We start from the raw sequence: 15690 nt of genomic DNA on the forward strand, positions 1-15690 counted from the left end.
ATCCCGACGGTTCAAATTTGCTCAAACACAAAAAGGGGACATTCATGAACCAACATCTGGAGTCAATCTTACCTCTGGTCTTAAACGCTACAGTTCGCGTATGGCAAGAAGTCACCTCCTGGTTACTGCCCCTCCCATCATCCTTTGCAGAGTATTCCTGCGATGTTTACCTTCGAAAATCGAACGCGTAATAGAATAATTGGATGTGTACTGGTGCTAGAATGTCAGGCAGTAATTGAGTTGAGTTTTGATACTCGTACTAGTACCCGTCACTGAATACTGTTGAAAGCCAGAACGGTGATGGAGCCTGTTCGCGATGCTAGACCAGCCAACCCCTGCAACACTGCCTTCCCGATTAGGAATGCGACTTGGGGTCTTAACCAATCGCCCAACATGTGCTTTCCCACCGGACCCAGCGGACAGACAAGGGTCTTGAAGTGAGGTGGTAGTCGACGACGAAGTCGGTATTGTATGTCCCGATTACTTGGACGACACTTGACGTCGTGACTCATGTCAAACACCGGCAAGCTCAGACTCTTCCTCTCCGAAGAAAAGCCATCGAATGTTTGTTGGATATTGATCCATTACCAAGACACCTTAGGGTAGTTTCGGTAACTATCCCGCTTCAGCATTACACCTTTTTCGTGCCGAGTCACATCATACGAGCGAACAGGACAACGAGCGGGCATACAAAATGCGTGGGATTCTCCGCCATTTCAGCTGTCAACAACCATGGACGGCATGATGCCCAAACAGCGAACACCTCGGCCTCTCCCTCTCTATTCTTGGCTCAGGATGGTGATAGCTGAGTACCTACCGTAGGTAGATAACTCTCGAGTGCATGCGCATCCAATCCACTGAATCTACAACTTGGCACTTTCTCTTCCAGGTGCACATGCAGCCGTTCCCGAACGCGAGTGGCACGCCCAACCCACCATCAACATACCTCCAACTGTTGACGCTATGGAAGAAGTGCAATTCGTGGCCTAGACAGATGATGCAGGCCAGAAGCATCCTCCGAACCAAATAATAGTTTCACCACCCGAACCGGGCCCGGCCCGGCCAAGGAAGCCGCTGCAACCTAGCTGATTCCGAGCCGAGTGACGGGAGCCCCAACGCCTACCTATCGACGCATCAGCCGCACGGGGCAGTTGGCAAGCCACTGCGGCTCTTCTGTATCCGGCCGCACCATCGGCTGAGCAGACGGCTATCTCCCTCCCGCCTGTTGCTCGCCAATCAACTGGATCCCCAAGCCGCCCCGCGCGCGCTGGCATTCCTGGGCTGCAGAATATCAAGTAGCAAAGGCCTTTTTTGCAGGCCCAAACTGTCCGCCGAGTCTGCTTTTTGACTGGGTGGCGCTCCTTGAGTATTGCCGCGCTCGGGACCGAGGCGCGCTCTTCCACGGCCGATAGAACAACCACTCTCAAACGGCCTGTTACCCTTTGTGGTTCTGGCAGCTTTTTTATTTTCGGCTTGACAGCGGCGCGATATTCACGTCACCTTCAGGAAAGGTGCCAACCGTCAACCAGCCAACCGGCATGTGATAGAAACGAGACAAAAAAAAAAGAAAAAAGAAAAAAAAAAAGGTTCCGACACTGTTACACGCTGCTGACAAACTGAAACGTTGGCAGCCCGCTCTCAACTGTGATCCCACAGGAGTAAGTGTGTTCCCTTGACCCTATCGTATTATTCCGGCGAAGTCCAATCATTGTTCACAACCTCAGCATTACCCAGTAAGTATTGCATGAGGTATCACAAGGCGACGCGGTCTCGCCAGCCAGCATGCCGTTTCAACAAGGCCACGGCTTCCCGGTAGATATCCAGCCAGCCACCGCACCTCGATTCAGCGCCCCAACACGACCTATACGAGAGAGCGTAGATGCGGTATCACTCACCCAATTCCCAATGCGGTATTTCTTGCGATCAGAGTTGCTGGCTTGGTGCTCTTTCTGCAAAATATCATCGAAGAAAGAAGACGCGATGCGCTGCTCGCGTCCTTGTTACTGACGTCCTGCCCTGATGAACCCGCATGAGCTGAGCGGGCGGACAAACTTCTGATTTTTTTTTCTTTTCTTTTATTTTTGGCCGCTGAAAGGCGACACGTTTCTTCAGAAACAGAGAGGGTGGCACCGCTGATCATTACCTGCTGGGTAGAGTATGATGTAGCACAGCAGGACGATGCAGACAAGTCGATTTCATTGTTGGGTGGGGGTTTTGCCGGATTCGAGAACCACCTAGAAAAAGAAAACAGCAAGGCGCCTTTGCCGTTCGTGGAGATTCCGCGATGGTTAGACGCGAGAGACCATATAGCCTGCCCCTGATCGGTGAAGGAAACATCGCCGCAGTGCCAGCAGCAATGTGTGATTTATCGTGTTGTATGGTACACGACAGCAACCTGCCTGCGGAGCCAAAATCAGCGCCTGCCCGCAACGCGACGGGAAGGGGCAATTGAGGCGCCATGCGAGATCAGATGGGTAGGGTCTGATGGATGTTCTGGAAGGTCTGCAAGAGCGGATGGGGCGCCACGGTCGGGTTCGCCATCCGCCGTCGTGGAGTACACTACACTACATGGTGTATGTTGTCACGAGGCTCGAAGATAGGTAGGCAAGGGGATCGATCTCACCCCATGGAGAGAACCTGCTTGGACTGGGCGCGACGTGCGTCCGGGCCGGGGCCACCGGAAGGCGGCACAACCCGCGGCAACAGCATCCGGCAGCAAGTCCGGTTGGCCGGCGGCAGGTGACATTAGCCGCAGAGCCACCGGAAAGTTGCACGGAGTCTGACGATCCTTCTTTCCGTCTTCACCCGGGATGCAATTCTCCTCAATGGGACGTTAGACGGAAGAGATAGTGTATCCTATGAACTTGGACTGGGGCGCCGAGGGATTCACGGTGAAGTCTGAGATCGGCCCGGCCCGAATCTCGCCGTTGGGTTTGGGAGGAAGCATCGGGTGACTCTAAGGAGTCATGGCGAAGACGGATGGGGACACCGACCATCCCGATGACGCCAGCCTCTGAGCTCCCTACCGGAATCTCTCCACTTGTTCCTAGGAAGGGGCTTTCTTGGGGTTCGCTACCAACAACGCACTGGGTGCGCAAGGCTGTCAGCTTGGGCTAAAGTGGCCGGATGTTGTGGTGCGGGCAACGGTACGCTGGTGGGGGACTATTGGTTGTTGCTGTCTCGGGGATACGTTGGCTTTGGGCGCCGGGAGTTGGGGTGATGCCACTGGCTTGTCACAGTATATCCTCATCCATCCCAACAACTAGCATGAACGACAGCAGCCCAGGTTGCTGGTGAATCAACACTTCTGTCGTTACATGGATCCGCCGCTCTTCAAGTTGGGGTTATCCCTGATAACAACCATAGCACAGCTCATCTCATCGGAGAGTCCGGTCTCACAAAGACGTGCCTTAAAGCCGCATTTTCACCGATACCTTGGACGCCGGACCGACAGGCTTTTCGACTAGGTTACCCTCTACTGAGAAGCCAGCAGCCCGCACTTTGGCTGAAAGCTTGGCCATCTTCAGCTCTCCTCCGTAAACCATCGTGAGCTGCCTATTTTGGTTTTCGTCCTGTTGTGTACAGCATGCCGCTAGCCGTTTCACAGGTCATGGCGCATTAGGGGAACCATGACGTGCATGGCGAATGAAATGGTCAAGACAGTTCCACAGGGGAACTAAAGGCGCCGACATGTGGCGCGATGATGACTCAGAATCTGTACTGACCGTGAATCTCGTTGTTAGACATGGGGCGCTTTTGAGCCCGACATTTCGGTAGCGTAGGCGGGAAGGAGAAACAAGTGTTCAGATGGTCGAGCCACAGGTTCTGGATCAACTTGAGGCTCATCCGTCATCCTAGGAAAGATGCACGAGCGGCTGACTTAATGGCCAAGCATTAGAGTAGGACGATCTAGTTTCGTCCGCCAGACACGACCGGGTAAGTGCCTGTTCTCGCTAGTGATCCATCTTTGTCATGCGCAAGTTTCGATATTGTAAAACCACCTCGGACTGTGGAATCGCCCCGGTGCCGCGATGGTCATGGAAGGTTAGCGGGGGCAAAATGCTGCACCCCGTCAGCAATCTCCAGAGAACAGAACAGCGGAAGAGCGTTGCAACTCGGAAGAATATGCGATGTGACATCGGTAAGTCAGAGGACAGCCCTTGACAGCATTCTCGTTTGACTGCAAACTCGTCTTTGTCTCGGATAGTGCGGGCGCCCATGCTGGGCGTTGTCTGAGCTCAACGTTCTGAGACTGGGAATCCTAGCCATAGGCCAACGGAAGGGTGGAATTGGCGACGAGCATGTGGCGTCCGACAGATCTTCCGAACCCCAGACTGCGCCCCACTGCCCTTGGGGACCCAGGTCGGTGTCTAAACAATCTTGCCATGGGTAATGCGGATGTGAGCTAGTAAGCTGGTAAGCGACACGAGGTTCATACTATATTAGTTGGAGCTGCGGAGTTTTCTGCAATTGCAGGCCAGGCTGGCAATCTCGGGAAGGAGATGGGTGTCAGCTTCAGATGTGGCGATATTTTGGTCGGCCGGGGCAATGCTACCCTGCTATACGTTAATATTCGGAAGATAGGAGAGATAGGAGAGGTAGGAGGCCGCGGCTATAGCGGGAGCGTCGACCTCGAACCAGCCCAGGGCCGCCACGGAACGTTGTTGGTAGGAGTTCCCTCTCTCCTTTTCGGCGTGTCGACGCGAGACCAATGGACCATTGCTCTTGAGGAATCAAAAGCTACGCTCCTACTCTCGCACTCTGCGTTCATGACTCAGGAGCATCAGGATGCTGCAACAACCTGGAAGGTGGACAAGTAGCGAATACCCCACGGAAGTCCGACCTCGAAGGGAAACCGTAGAGTTGCCGCCTTCTGTGTCAGCAGGTGGGCAAGACGCATACGAGTGCTGAGTGTTGTTCCAGAAACCACTATAGGCAAACCACCTCAGTGGAGGATGATATTGGTGTCTCTGAAAGCTGCACGGGGAGGCAGCCTGAGGTAGATACTTAGGTGCGGTGTGTAAGCATCAAATTGCGTTCAACAACAGCGAACAAACTGCATGGATTCGCCTGGTAAGATTAATCACACTTAGCACAGGACGTTGCCACGTTAGAGGGATCTTGATGATGCTTCGAGTTCCAAAAATCCCGTATATGGACCGGACTATTTGGGAATGGCCTCGGTGCGGTAGCCTTTATGCGTGCTGCAAGACGCAGTATTCGGGCTTGAGGGGGCCTGGATCCAAAATTGGATAAGGACGTCGACGTTGTAGTTAAATGTGAACTCGGTTTGTTGCATAAGGCACCTTGTTGGTCGCTTGTGGGTCCGTGCACAGGACAGGACGTCCAGGGTCTGAAGCTGAAACTGCTCACCGCTAGCCTCCTTTGCTCAGGCGGGGCTAGTTAGGGCTGACCAGCACGCCTTACGGAGTACTTCGTACTCCCATGCACATCTACTTTGGAACGATGTTTGAGCAAAGATGCGAACACACTTGAGTGGAATCCGACCTGGATACTACGGTAACGAAACCAGGTGTACTTGCATTGATATCTCCTTCTCCTTCGTAACTTCCTTACCTCATCGATTCTTTAATATTGATGGGCTCTGGACGCAGTGCATCCTCAATCTGTAAGGACCAAAGTCACCCAACCGTTATTGGCACGCCGACGGCAGCACCGAGAGTGTGCGGCACAACGTATCTCAAAGCATGCGCTGTACGGGTCATACCACGCATACTCGACAGGGTACGCCCCATCCTGATTCTGCCGCACGTGTCCGGCATCCCTTGTCTAAGGTACCCGGGTTACCACTGGCACAGTAGATCGACTCGCCATATCAACGCACTCTCGAGAGCAACATCAGTGTTTTGGCAAAATGCTGGGCGCTTTCTGCTGAGAATGATCTGAAGCCAACAAGTGGCAAACATGGCTTGTTGGCTTTCATAGTGCACGAGTTGCTGATCTTAGCCTGCCAGTGTTGGACAATATCCTCCGGTATAAGTCCGCCGTCATACAATGTACGACAGTAACTCAATTCCCGGGCTTTGGCTCGATCCGTCTCCGAGCTTTCTGGTCAAAAACGCGAGGGCGAAGGGTCCCTACCCGGTCTTCATGGCCTTGGGTCTTCCGACCATGCCCTTTGATATTAGTCCCTGCCATCCTTGGGCTCCTCTATTGCCCAGATACGGTATGTAACGCAGAAACAGGAAGCGGGGGGCGCAGCTGTTAAAAATTGAGGTAAGCAAGCTGCAACAGGTGACACCGTACAGTACATACATTTTCAGTCTTTCACAGGGTTCCGGGATCATAAGACAGAACACCCGGCGGGCTCTTGCACTACACCGCGGAGCTGTGTGAGGTGCCATCGACATGTCAAGTGAGGCCGGTTGCCCGCCATGGGAATGGACACAGATATTCCAGGGTCTTTAATCGCCTAGGCCTGCTAAGTTTGGATTCAGGGGTCGATTCCGTGTAGCATGCTACAAGCCTCCTTGCTACCCATTTCGGTTGCTACCTGGTGTCTGCCCACCTGAGGTACTCCGCGGGACGGGATTGAAGCTACCTGCTAACATCCAACCGCTGGAAGCGAAAGGGACGAAGAGCACTCGCCTAATCCCAGCGAGCATACCCGTGTTGATAGGTATCTCTGTGGGTGACGGCTCTGATATTGGCCACCATCCGTCCCGCACCGGGGGGGCCAGCGTCGATACCGGGTTATACTGGCTGTCTGGAAGGGCCACCGTACCATCCCGCTTTCCCCACCCCCCCCCCCCCCCAACAAGAGAGAGAGATAGGCGCGACACGGCAGATCAGGGTAGTAGCGCTAGAAAATCTTCCGAGAATTGCCCCGCCCCGCCCGACACATCTGGACCCTGAAGCGGCTTCGTTGGAAGCTGTCTGGCGTCTTCATTGGATCGCTGTGCCCGGCATTGGGGAAGAGGCTTGGCCATGCAACCCGGAGTCGATTGTATCCGGTTCCACGCCCCTAGCTGACGGGGGTGTGTATGTACGTACGGAGTACGGGTGTACCGAGCAAATGCGGCTGCCAAGACGGGGTCGACCTGAGCTTATTATTCTGGGTAGTAAGGTAGGTACGGATGCTCGCGGTGGCTCCGTTGTTGTCAACCCACCAAAGTGGTAAGTCACCGCGGTAACGGCCATAACTAACGGCTTAAAGAACTCTGTCCGTTTCTGGACATCTACTAAGTTACCTAAGGTAGTTTCCGTCATTCGGAACAGAAACATGCAAGACACGCATTGTTCCACGCAGAGAAAAACACCGAGCCACCCCCGGCAATACCGAATACTACGTCTGCCGAGAGACGAGACCACTGAGACATTTCTCTTCCATGTTGTACTGCTCCGAGTCCTCGTCATGGGACTGAACCTGACCTGATCACCAGCTTGTGCCTCTCGCCATTGGTCCGGACGCCACAAGCAGCAGCCGGATATGGCTCGACCTTGTACTCAACGTAGCATGCCAAGGGGATATCCCGCTCTCTCAGACATTTTCACACCCGTCCCTGTTTTCCGATTCTGGCTCCATTTGCGTCCTTCACATACATGTATGTATTGTACAGTACAAGCACGGAACGGCGTACCGAGGGCCCCATGTCGACAGCTTGACAAATGGGCATTGACATTGACACTGGCCCGTGTATGTATGTACGACCTTCTCGAACGTGCCCCATTGTCCCACCCGGGTTAAGCTACCGTGCAGTTCCCTGTATATGGGTATCACCGTACCGTACTTAGCACAGTTTACAAGGACAAGATTATCTCAGAGCAACGCAAAAGGGGGAACATCATTTCTAGTTTCCCGCTCCCTGGCCTCACGGCCTAGCGGGATGTGTGAGTACAGGACCACCGTCCGAGAGCCAATGAATACCATATCGTTACCCTGCCATAATCGGTTAGCATCAAGACATCTCGAAACGCCAAGACTCCTTCCTAGGACGGTGCAACCACTTCCCCAGCTAATTCCAAAAGGCATTGCTGTCAGGATAAGCCCAATGAAATAACAGAGAGAAGAAGAACATAAACGTTTAGTGTAACCACCACCTTTAGTGCCGAATCAAGCCCGTCAAATACGGCCTAGTTTCCACTGCTGCCAGACGGGAATGCCGTCATAGCCTCGACGTTCCAGTTATTTCCCAAAGCGATCAACTTCCGCTTGATTCCATCGCCGATGCGCGAGCTGAAACCAGCCTCGAGGCTCTGGATAGCGTAGGACAAGATGCCGGCCGGCTTGTCCAGCGTAACCATGGTTCCGTCCGTCCGTGTCAGCATTGCCACTCCAGTACTGTTCCATACGTAGGCGTTGATAGAGGCGTCCTCAGGGGTCGCTTGGTCGATGATGACGGGTGCCGATTGTGGCGCTGCTCCAGAGTCGTCCCGCTTGTTTGTATGGGAGCCGGAGTACACCCTTGATACACTATCGACCCAGAGAATCAACGTGGCACGGTACATGGCGACAGTCCACCAGGCCGGTCGACGGTCGTTGGGCATGAGTCGGAGTAGCCGAAAGACCTGGCCGCAGTGGAAGACGGCCTCCCCGCGCTGAAATATGCACCGGTTCTTGAGTTGCGATATATCCCAGTACCAGTGGTCAAACGCCTCGCGGCGGGCAAACCGCTCAATCTCGGCAAAGTCGGTCACGGCGTTGAGACAGATGAGGTGGTAAAGAACGAGGTTGCACCGGGTGACGGGGCAGTCGGGATTTGCCTTGGCGTGGTTTGCTGAAAGGTCGTACCACCTCTGCAGCAGGTCCTGCACTTCCTCCAGCCTGTGAAGCGTAGAGCTTTTGGTGACAGAACGAGCGCCTGTGCGCCGCGGACCAGGAGTGTCCGAGAAGCATGATAGCATCTGGCGCAGATGGTAGAGCAGTGCCTGCAGCGGGTGTAGAACCAACCTCAGCTGCTGCGGAGACAGATTGCGCTGGCCCCTGGAAAGGTTGTCATGGAGAAAGTCCTGGAAGAGGTCATACAGTGACGGTGTGGCTGACGGAGTACTGAGAAGTTGGGGGTTAACGTTGGCCGTACAACCATACACCGATTGCATGGCCGAGAACCATTGCTCCGATTCAGACGACATCCAAAGCATCTCGGGACCTGGCAGAGGGCATCGAAGTTCCGTAATAGCAAACAGGGGTGCCGTGTCGTAGAACAGACTGAGCTCCTGGTCGAGCATAACGTAGTTGTAGACCAGCCTAGGGCGACGTGTAAGCAGTTTGACCGGTTACTCCCAGCTTCATGCGGATGGATGAGCTTACCTATTGCGGGTTTCACGCTGAACCCAGGCGCGCCATTCGAGTTCGGTGCTGGAAGCGTCGTTGAACGATGGTACCATGCATGGCTGCGGATCAAACATGCCAGCATGTTTGAGCATCTAGTGAGTCATTGATCAGCGACTGCTCGAATGGGAGATAAGCGGCTCTGATCACCCACCGACATGTACATGCCCCTCTGACCCATCGCAATGTCCATGAGCCACTTGTCGCCGCTCCAGACCCCGAGGACAATGAACAGGAGAGCGGCGCGGAGAGCGATGGGGTCTGCCGAAAGCCCAACGTCTTTTTCTACAATGTCGAAGAGCGAAATGCGACAGGTCTCAGCCAGGCCCGCCGCGAGGTAGCGAGCCTCTGCCATTGGCATTGCGGCGGCCCCCTGGGCGATCATAAGCAACACCAGCAGCGTCGATGCTTGGTTGTTTTGCAGCATCTCATTCGGATCCAAGCAGCCAGCCGTGACCAGAGGATAGTACATCGATAAGCTGCGGACATAGCTGCGCAGGAAGTATTCCAGGATCTTGGCCGACGGCAGCACGATGAAGTTGAAATCACCAGGAGTGGCGTAACCACTCTTGGGGTAACTAGAGCCGCCGCGATGGATCTCGAGGGCCTTGTGCAGGAAGCTCTGAGTGATGGCAACCATCTTGTCCCTGGTGCGGGAGGTCAAGGGCACCACTGACGCCAGGTCCGAGGCATCCCAATCGACCTGCTCCAAGTATTTTTCCAGGGAGCTCCATGTTCCCTCCTGCTTCGACTTCTGCTCCAGGCATTCGAGATGGACAATTGCCGTACGGGGACAAGTTCCGGTGATGGATGGTGGTGGGTTACATCGTGCCAAGTTCCATGCCCCTTCGGCCGCGATTACAACCTCAAACTCGGGGATCGAGTTGTCGGTTGGGGATGTTACTGAGAGTTCCATGGGCTTCAAGCCGTTGTCAAGGTCCGCAAGTGACATAGTGCTAGTCCCAGGGGTGCGTATGGAGCTCCGCGACGACGAAGAGGCCGTGAGGGGCTCTGATGGAGGCGACACGTCCCCCAGATCCGGGAAGGCAGACATCGAAATGTCTGGCCTGCCAAGCTCTACGTTGCTCGGATAAACCTCGATATTCATGGAGAACTCGGGCCAAAGCATGAGATCGTGGTATGTTGCGCCCTGGGGAGCATAATCGTTCGTAATGTGCATGAAGTCGTCCAGGCCGCCCTCCATCTGGTTGTGAGGTGACGAGAGTTCACCGGGGCTCACTTGGAGGTGATACGGCGAGGCCTGTTTTGAACAGCCTTCTGCAAGACCGAAGCCCGGAATCACAACCTCGATGGCTGTGGGAGAGCTGTTACCTTCTGGCTTGACGCCCGGCTGGTTGGCATCCAAGGGGTTGATGTTGGCGACTGCGGTCGGTGGTGTTTGCTCCGGCGATGGAGTGAGCGCACTGTGAAACGCGGCAGTCGCTTGCGCGGCGCGGACGGCAGCCTTGGACGATCGTCTCGCGTAGCGGGCCTCGCATGGCAAGTTCTTTTCCGTGCATCTTCCGCACGGCACCCTCTTATCACAACCCGTTTTGGCGTTGGCACAGTTTTGGCACGCAATGGGTGTTCGTCCCGCAACTGTTGGCGGTCCGCCTGGGAGGGGCTCGGTCGGATCCCTCGCCTCATGGTACGTCGTATAGTGTCTTTGCAGCAGATCTCTGTTCAAGACAAAGGTCAGCTAAGCTAGCCCTTCCCGGCTGATCACGCATCAGCCCGAAGGAGACGGTGATACCTACCGCCGAGCAAAGGATAGTTGGCAAGCCGTGCAACGATGTGGTTTCACGTTGGTATCTATGAGCAGAAAGTGGTGAAGAGAGTTCAAGTAAGCAACATGGCTATGGGAAAGAAGGGGTTTGGCGGAGGTGCTTACGACTTGGTATATGACGCTCCAAGTGCTCCTTGCGGGTGAAGCCTTTCCCGCAGTAGGCACAGTAAACCATGTTGAGGACTTCCTTCCATACAATCCAGAGCCTGATGCTGTTGGACTGAGGCCGTGATAACAGGCCAACCTCCTAGAAGCTGCGCTCCGCGAGCGGTTACTGACGAAAGAGGGAAATGGGTGCTCCCAGTGAGTGGTATGTCGCAGACAGGACGTGTGTGGCTCGGGTTTAGCTGTGTATTCGAAGCCGGCAATACCTTGTGGATGCGACGGAGGACGAGGTGGCAAGAACGGAGGTTGCTCGACAAAGCAAAGAAATAGAAGGGCACAGGGGACGACTCGTGTTCAGAACAAGCAAAATGCCGATCCCGCTGAATGGAACAGACCGCAGTATATACCGAAGGTTTAGAGATAAAGACGTATCACGGAGCGTGTAGCAGAAATAGGTCCATTCGCCACGGGACTTGGTCAAGTTGCCGGATGGATAGGCCTTTTCAATATCGGAATTGCTGACGAGGCATCATCCGTCCGTCCAGTGTTCCAACCATCCGAAGCGACGCAGCGCTGCGGAAGCTGAGTTCTCCAGAGGCGGCCCACTTGACAAGCTGGTGGCCTGGGATCTCGAAAGAGCAGCTGGCCGGGGTCTGGCCTCTATGTCTGCAGGAAAACGGTGGTCGATGTACGTGGGAAGGGGGGTATGGGCATGGGTATGGGCAGCCCGGGGTACGTACCTAGGTACTCTGAAGGTGAAACAGCAGCAACAACAGCAGAAGCTACCCAACCAGGTCGTTGGCAGTGTTCAGCCGCTGTCTAAATGAGGCGTCGTGCTCGAGCTACCTTAGTCCCGACATTCCATCCCGGGCCAGTGTTGCCGAGCCCGCTGCAAGAAACAACCAGCAACCAGACGCCAAGAGCGGAGGTCGGTGCTTCGTGACCGATAAACAGAACTTCGCAGTGAAGAAGGCAAGGTCAAGCAGCGTAAGACGGGGCTTGATCGGGTTACCAGCCCTAGGTAGTATACTAAATCAGGCCAGGCTGAACAGCTAACGTCGTCCCTCCTGGCCTTGCAAATGTCTTTACATCCACATCCACAAGACGGTAAGCCACCGACGCAAAACACGGATCATCTTCCTACCCAGTGTGTGGGGGGATAGGGTATGAACATCAAGGACGGGGAAACTCGAGTCAGGCGGGGAATGTTGCGGTCTAACAGCCATCAGAGTCGCTGAGGGCACGACCTAGGAGCCAAGGGAAGCGGAGATGCGAGCAACCAACCCATAAGAGAGTGGCACTTGCCATGCAGCATACCTTAAGCACGCGCCGGTATCCTATGTGCGTGAATGCACTAGCGCGCTTGAGTCTCGGGAGTTGCAGCTCTCGCAGATCCAGCACGGTCACGAAACCACGGAATCCTATCACGTCTTCCAGCCTGGCTGACACTTGTTTCCAGAAGACAGGTTGCAACGATAGTAAGAACGAGACGCGGAGTGATACAGGTCCTTACCAATACGTATTTTGAGTGAACGGACTCAAAACGGTCAGCAGACCGGGAGAGAGAAGCTGCGATGACTGCAATAATGTGGGGAGGACCAGGTGCTGGGGGAGGGGGCCATAGGCCCGAACCTGCGGATCGGAAGCTTTTCTCGGGTCAGTAAGGTAAGTTAATGGAAGCAGTTGTGCAACGAGAAGTGGTGCCACAGGCAGCGATCGAGAAGTCGCCTTCATGCGCGAAAGCGGGAGGTTCCAGGTTGACTGTCGCTCGACATGACTCAAGAGGCATGGACCTGACCAAGCGGCAGGGTAAATGCAGTCTGCTCACCATGCCGTCGTTGCCTGCGGCTTTCGATGGCAGTTTGGCTATCCGAACAGCCCTAGAGACAACTGTCACCACTTCAGCACCGATGTAGAGGCCGCGAGCGAGCCGCAACTGGCCAAGATAGGCAAAATCAGGAACCGTGGTACGCCCGTCTGGGCGTCCGTGATGGAGGACAAGGCTTTGATAGGGCGCCATTTTGCCAGGCTGGCGGCCGTGTCTGGTGCCATCAGGTCGTGTCGAGTGAGGTGGTGCAAGCCTCAACTTTCGAGGCGTGGTTCTGTAGCTGCAAAAAAGGTCCAGGAAGATTCAAGATTGACGATCAGTTCCCACGATTGGCTTTGGATGGGTTCACACCTGTCCGTGTACCTAGCGCCTGCCTGCCACCGCACCTTCCAGGTTCCTTCCCACTTGTGCCTGCCCTGTGCCTGCAGTCTGCAGGGCGGGAGCGAGCCAAAGAGCGGCAACGTGCCATGCCCTCCCCCACTTCTCACCCCCCTCCCATCCCGCGTTGCACTTGTAAACAACAACTGACGTCGACGGCACGTCTGAAATCATCAGACACGGGAGAGCGTATGCGGCAACCCTCTTGCGACGCTGCAACCGCAAGAAAATAGTTTAGGTCCAGAGCTGGGCGCCATCATTGCATCTTTCCCAACCGACATCTTTCTACACCTTCTGGCCCTATCGTCTGGTTTGTTACAGTACATTTCGGTGCGGTGAAAAAATTTAAGGGGGTATTCCAACTTCCTTGTTGTCGGATAAGCGGATCTTCACATCTCCCGTCTGGTGAACCACGAATGGAGAGGAAGAACAGGAGGAAGAAACTCACTGGCACTGCACCCGAATCGGGTCCTTTTTGTCGATGCTATAAGCAAAGAGGAAGGTGGTCGGGAACGAGGGTTTTTGCAGGTCACACAGCACACAGGTCTGCTGAAAATGGAGCTTTTCATCACGCCCGACCATCCCGGCGGCGCCGGTGTATGCTACACAGCAGGAAAACCTCGTTTCTTCTTCCTCTCGCCAGCTCTAGATAGGTAGGTAATTGGATGGAGGTACAAGCCGTAGAGATGACTTGAGGGAAGAGACCATTTAATTGCAGAGAGCCAGGAAAATGCCCCAATATATGTAGGATCGTAAGTCCTCCAGTTGACGTTGGAGCTACGAAAAAATTGCACTTACCCAAGGGCGGAATGTGGGAATCAGATTGACACTCTGGCGCTCTTCAAACGTAGTACTACATCGTGCCCTGTTCACTATCCCAGCGGCTTCGCATTGCAGGACGTCTAAGATGAGATGACGTCCAAGTAGCCGTGGCTCAGGGGTATTGGTACAGATAACAGTAGAGACCTCAGGTGTGGTTGTTTACCCTTGACCCCAAGCGGTCTCAGCTACGAAATGAATCACGAATAAGGCAAATCGATGTTCGCTTCAGAAGGCGTGTCGTACTGGGAGAGGCTGAAAATTGCCGCGGGCAATTTCTCGACGCCGTGATGAGACAAAAAAGAGCCTATGTGGTTACCTACCTAAGCTAGCTAAGTTATTCTCACGTTCGAACCGGAAATAATAGATATAGTACATATTTCGAGCCTCCCGCACTCCCACCAGTCTGTCCAAGCTTCAGGTTGAACTGTCGACGGGAGGAGTCAGTAACCAGCTTATCCATTTGTGAGTTCTCTATAAATAAGTTGGGCGCCGGCTTTCTCTGCGCTGATGAATACTAATAATACAGATGTAAGTCGGAGCGGCTGTGTATCGGACACGGTATTAACAGGCTGAAATACCTTTGCAAGTTGGTATTACATACATCGCTACGAACCTCAAATATCATCCAAGGCAATGCTTCAGGGACCAGGTATCTTCATAATTGCTTTACCTCGGCGCTTGTATACCTCAATGTCCTGTTCTGATTAGCTGCTTTGGTTCAAGGCACCAACAGACGGAGTAGTACACACAGTGTATTCGTAATTTCGAGTATCGATTCACCGTGCTTTGCGTTGGTGGGGCATACCTTACAGCCGGCCAATCAACGCACAGTTGGATTTCCGGATATGGACGTCGCTCCCGGGACCGGAACGCCGTGCGGGGCGCCGAAACGGCTGGATCGGGTGCCGTAACAATGCGCCACCCAAGCAGTGATGTTATTTTCCGACCGCTGAATGGCTCATCGTGACGCCTCGGGGCTAAACCTCCCCACGTTGCCGGTGATCTAGGAGATAAGCTGGGTAGGCATGCATCGCGACCAGGACACGAACAGCGAAGACAAGCAACAAACAGCACCTACCGAAGCACCGCCTGGTCAGCCGCAAACATTCGGCCTTTCGAGAGACAAGGAAACCCCGCGATCCATAGGTGCCTCCCGGTATACCTGCTTTTGAACCACGCCATCCAGAAACTCCAGGATCCTGCGGTGTAAGCTTCAATTCTTTGAGGCTGGGGGCCGTCACCGAGCAGAATGGATGATATTGCGACAACCTGGAAGGACAGATGGCGACAGCATACGGTGTGGCGCTGACACGCTGTCCTGCAGACCTGTCAGTCCAAGACGTTGGATTTTCTTCGGCACTTGGAGATGCGTTGCTGTATGTCTCAGAAACCCCCGGGGGACTGTCTGTGATGAGACTCGGGTCTCGGTTATGGGCGCGGGGTGATCGTTCTTGCGCGGTGACTGGCACTAGAAGTTAC

General features: G+C 54.4%; 1 protein-coding gene across 1 annotated transcript; it reads right to left on the bottom strand.

Annotated features, from left to right (window-relative positions):
- Nucleotides 1-8094: 8094 nt before the first annotated feature.
- On the bottom strand, nucleotides 8095-11253 carry B0T15DRAFT_392138 (uncharacterized protein; the record flags this gene model as incomplete). Its single annotated transcript, XM_062864617.1, has 5 exons — nucleotides 8095-9208; nucleotides 9272-9387; nucleotides 9447-10971; nucleotides 11050-11104; nucleotides 11184-11253. The coding sequence occupies 5 exons, from the start codon at nucleotides 11251-11253 to the stop codon at nucleotides 8095-8097; spliced, it is 2880 nt and encodes a 959-aa protein (XP_062724937.1).
- Nucleotides 11254-15690: the final 4437 nt, after the last annotated feature.

Source organism: Chaetomium strumarium (genome assembly GCF_033439665.1).
Source record: "Chaetomium strumarium strain CBS 333.67 chromosome Unknown B0T15scaffold_2, whole genome shotgun sequence".
In the NCBI taxonomy this organism is placed as follows: Eukaryota; Fungi; Ascomycota; class Sordariomycetes; order Sordariales; family Chaetomiaceae; genus Chaetomium; species Chaetomium strumarium.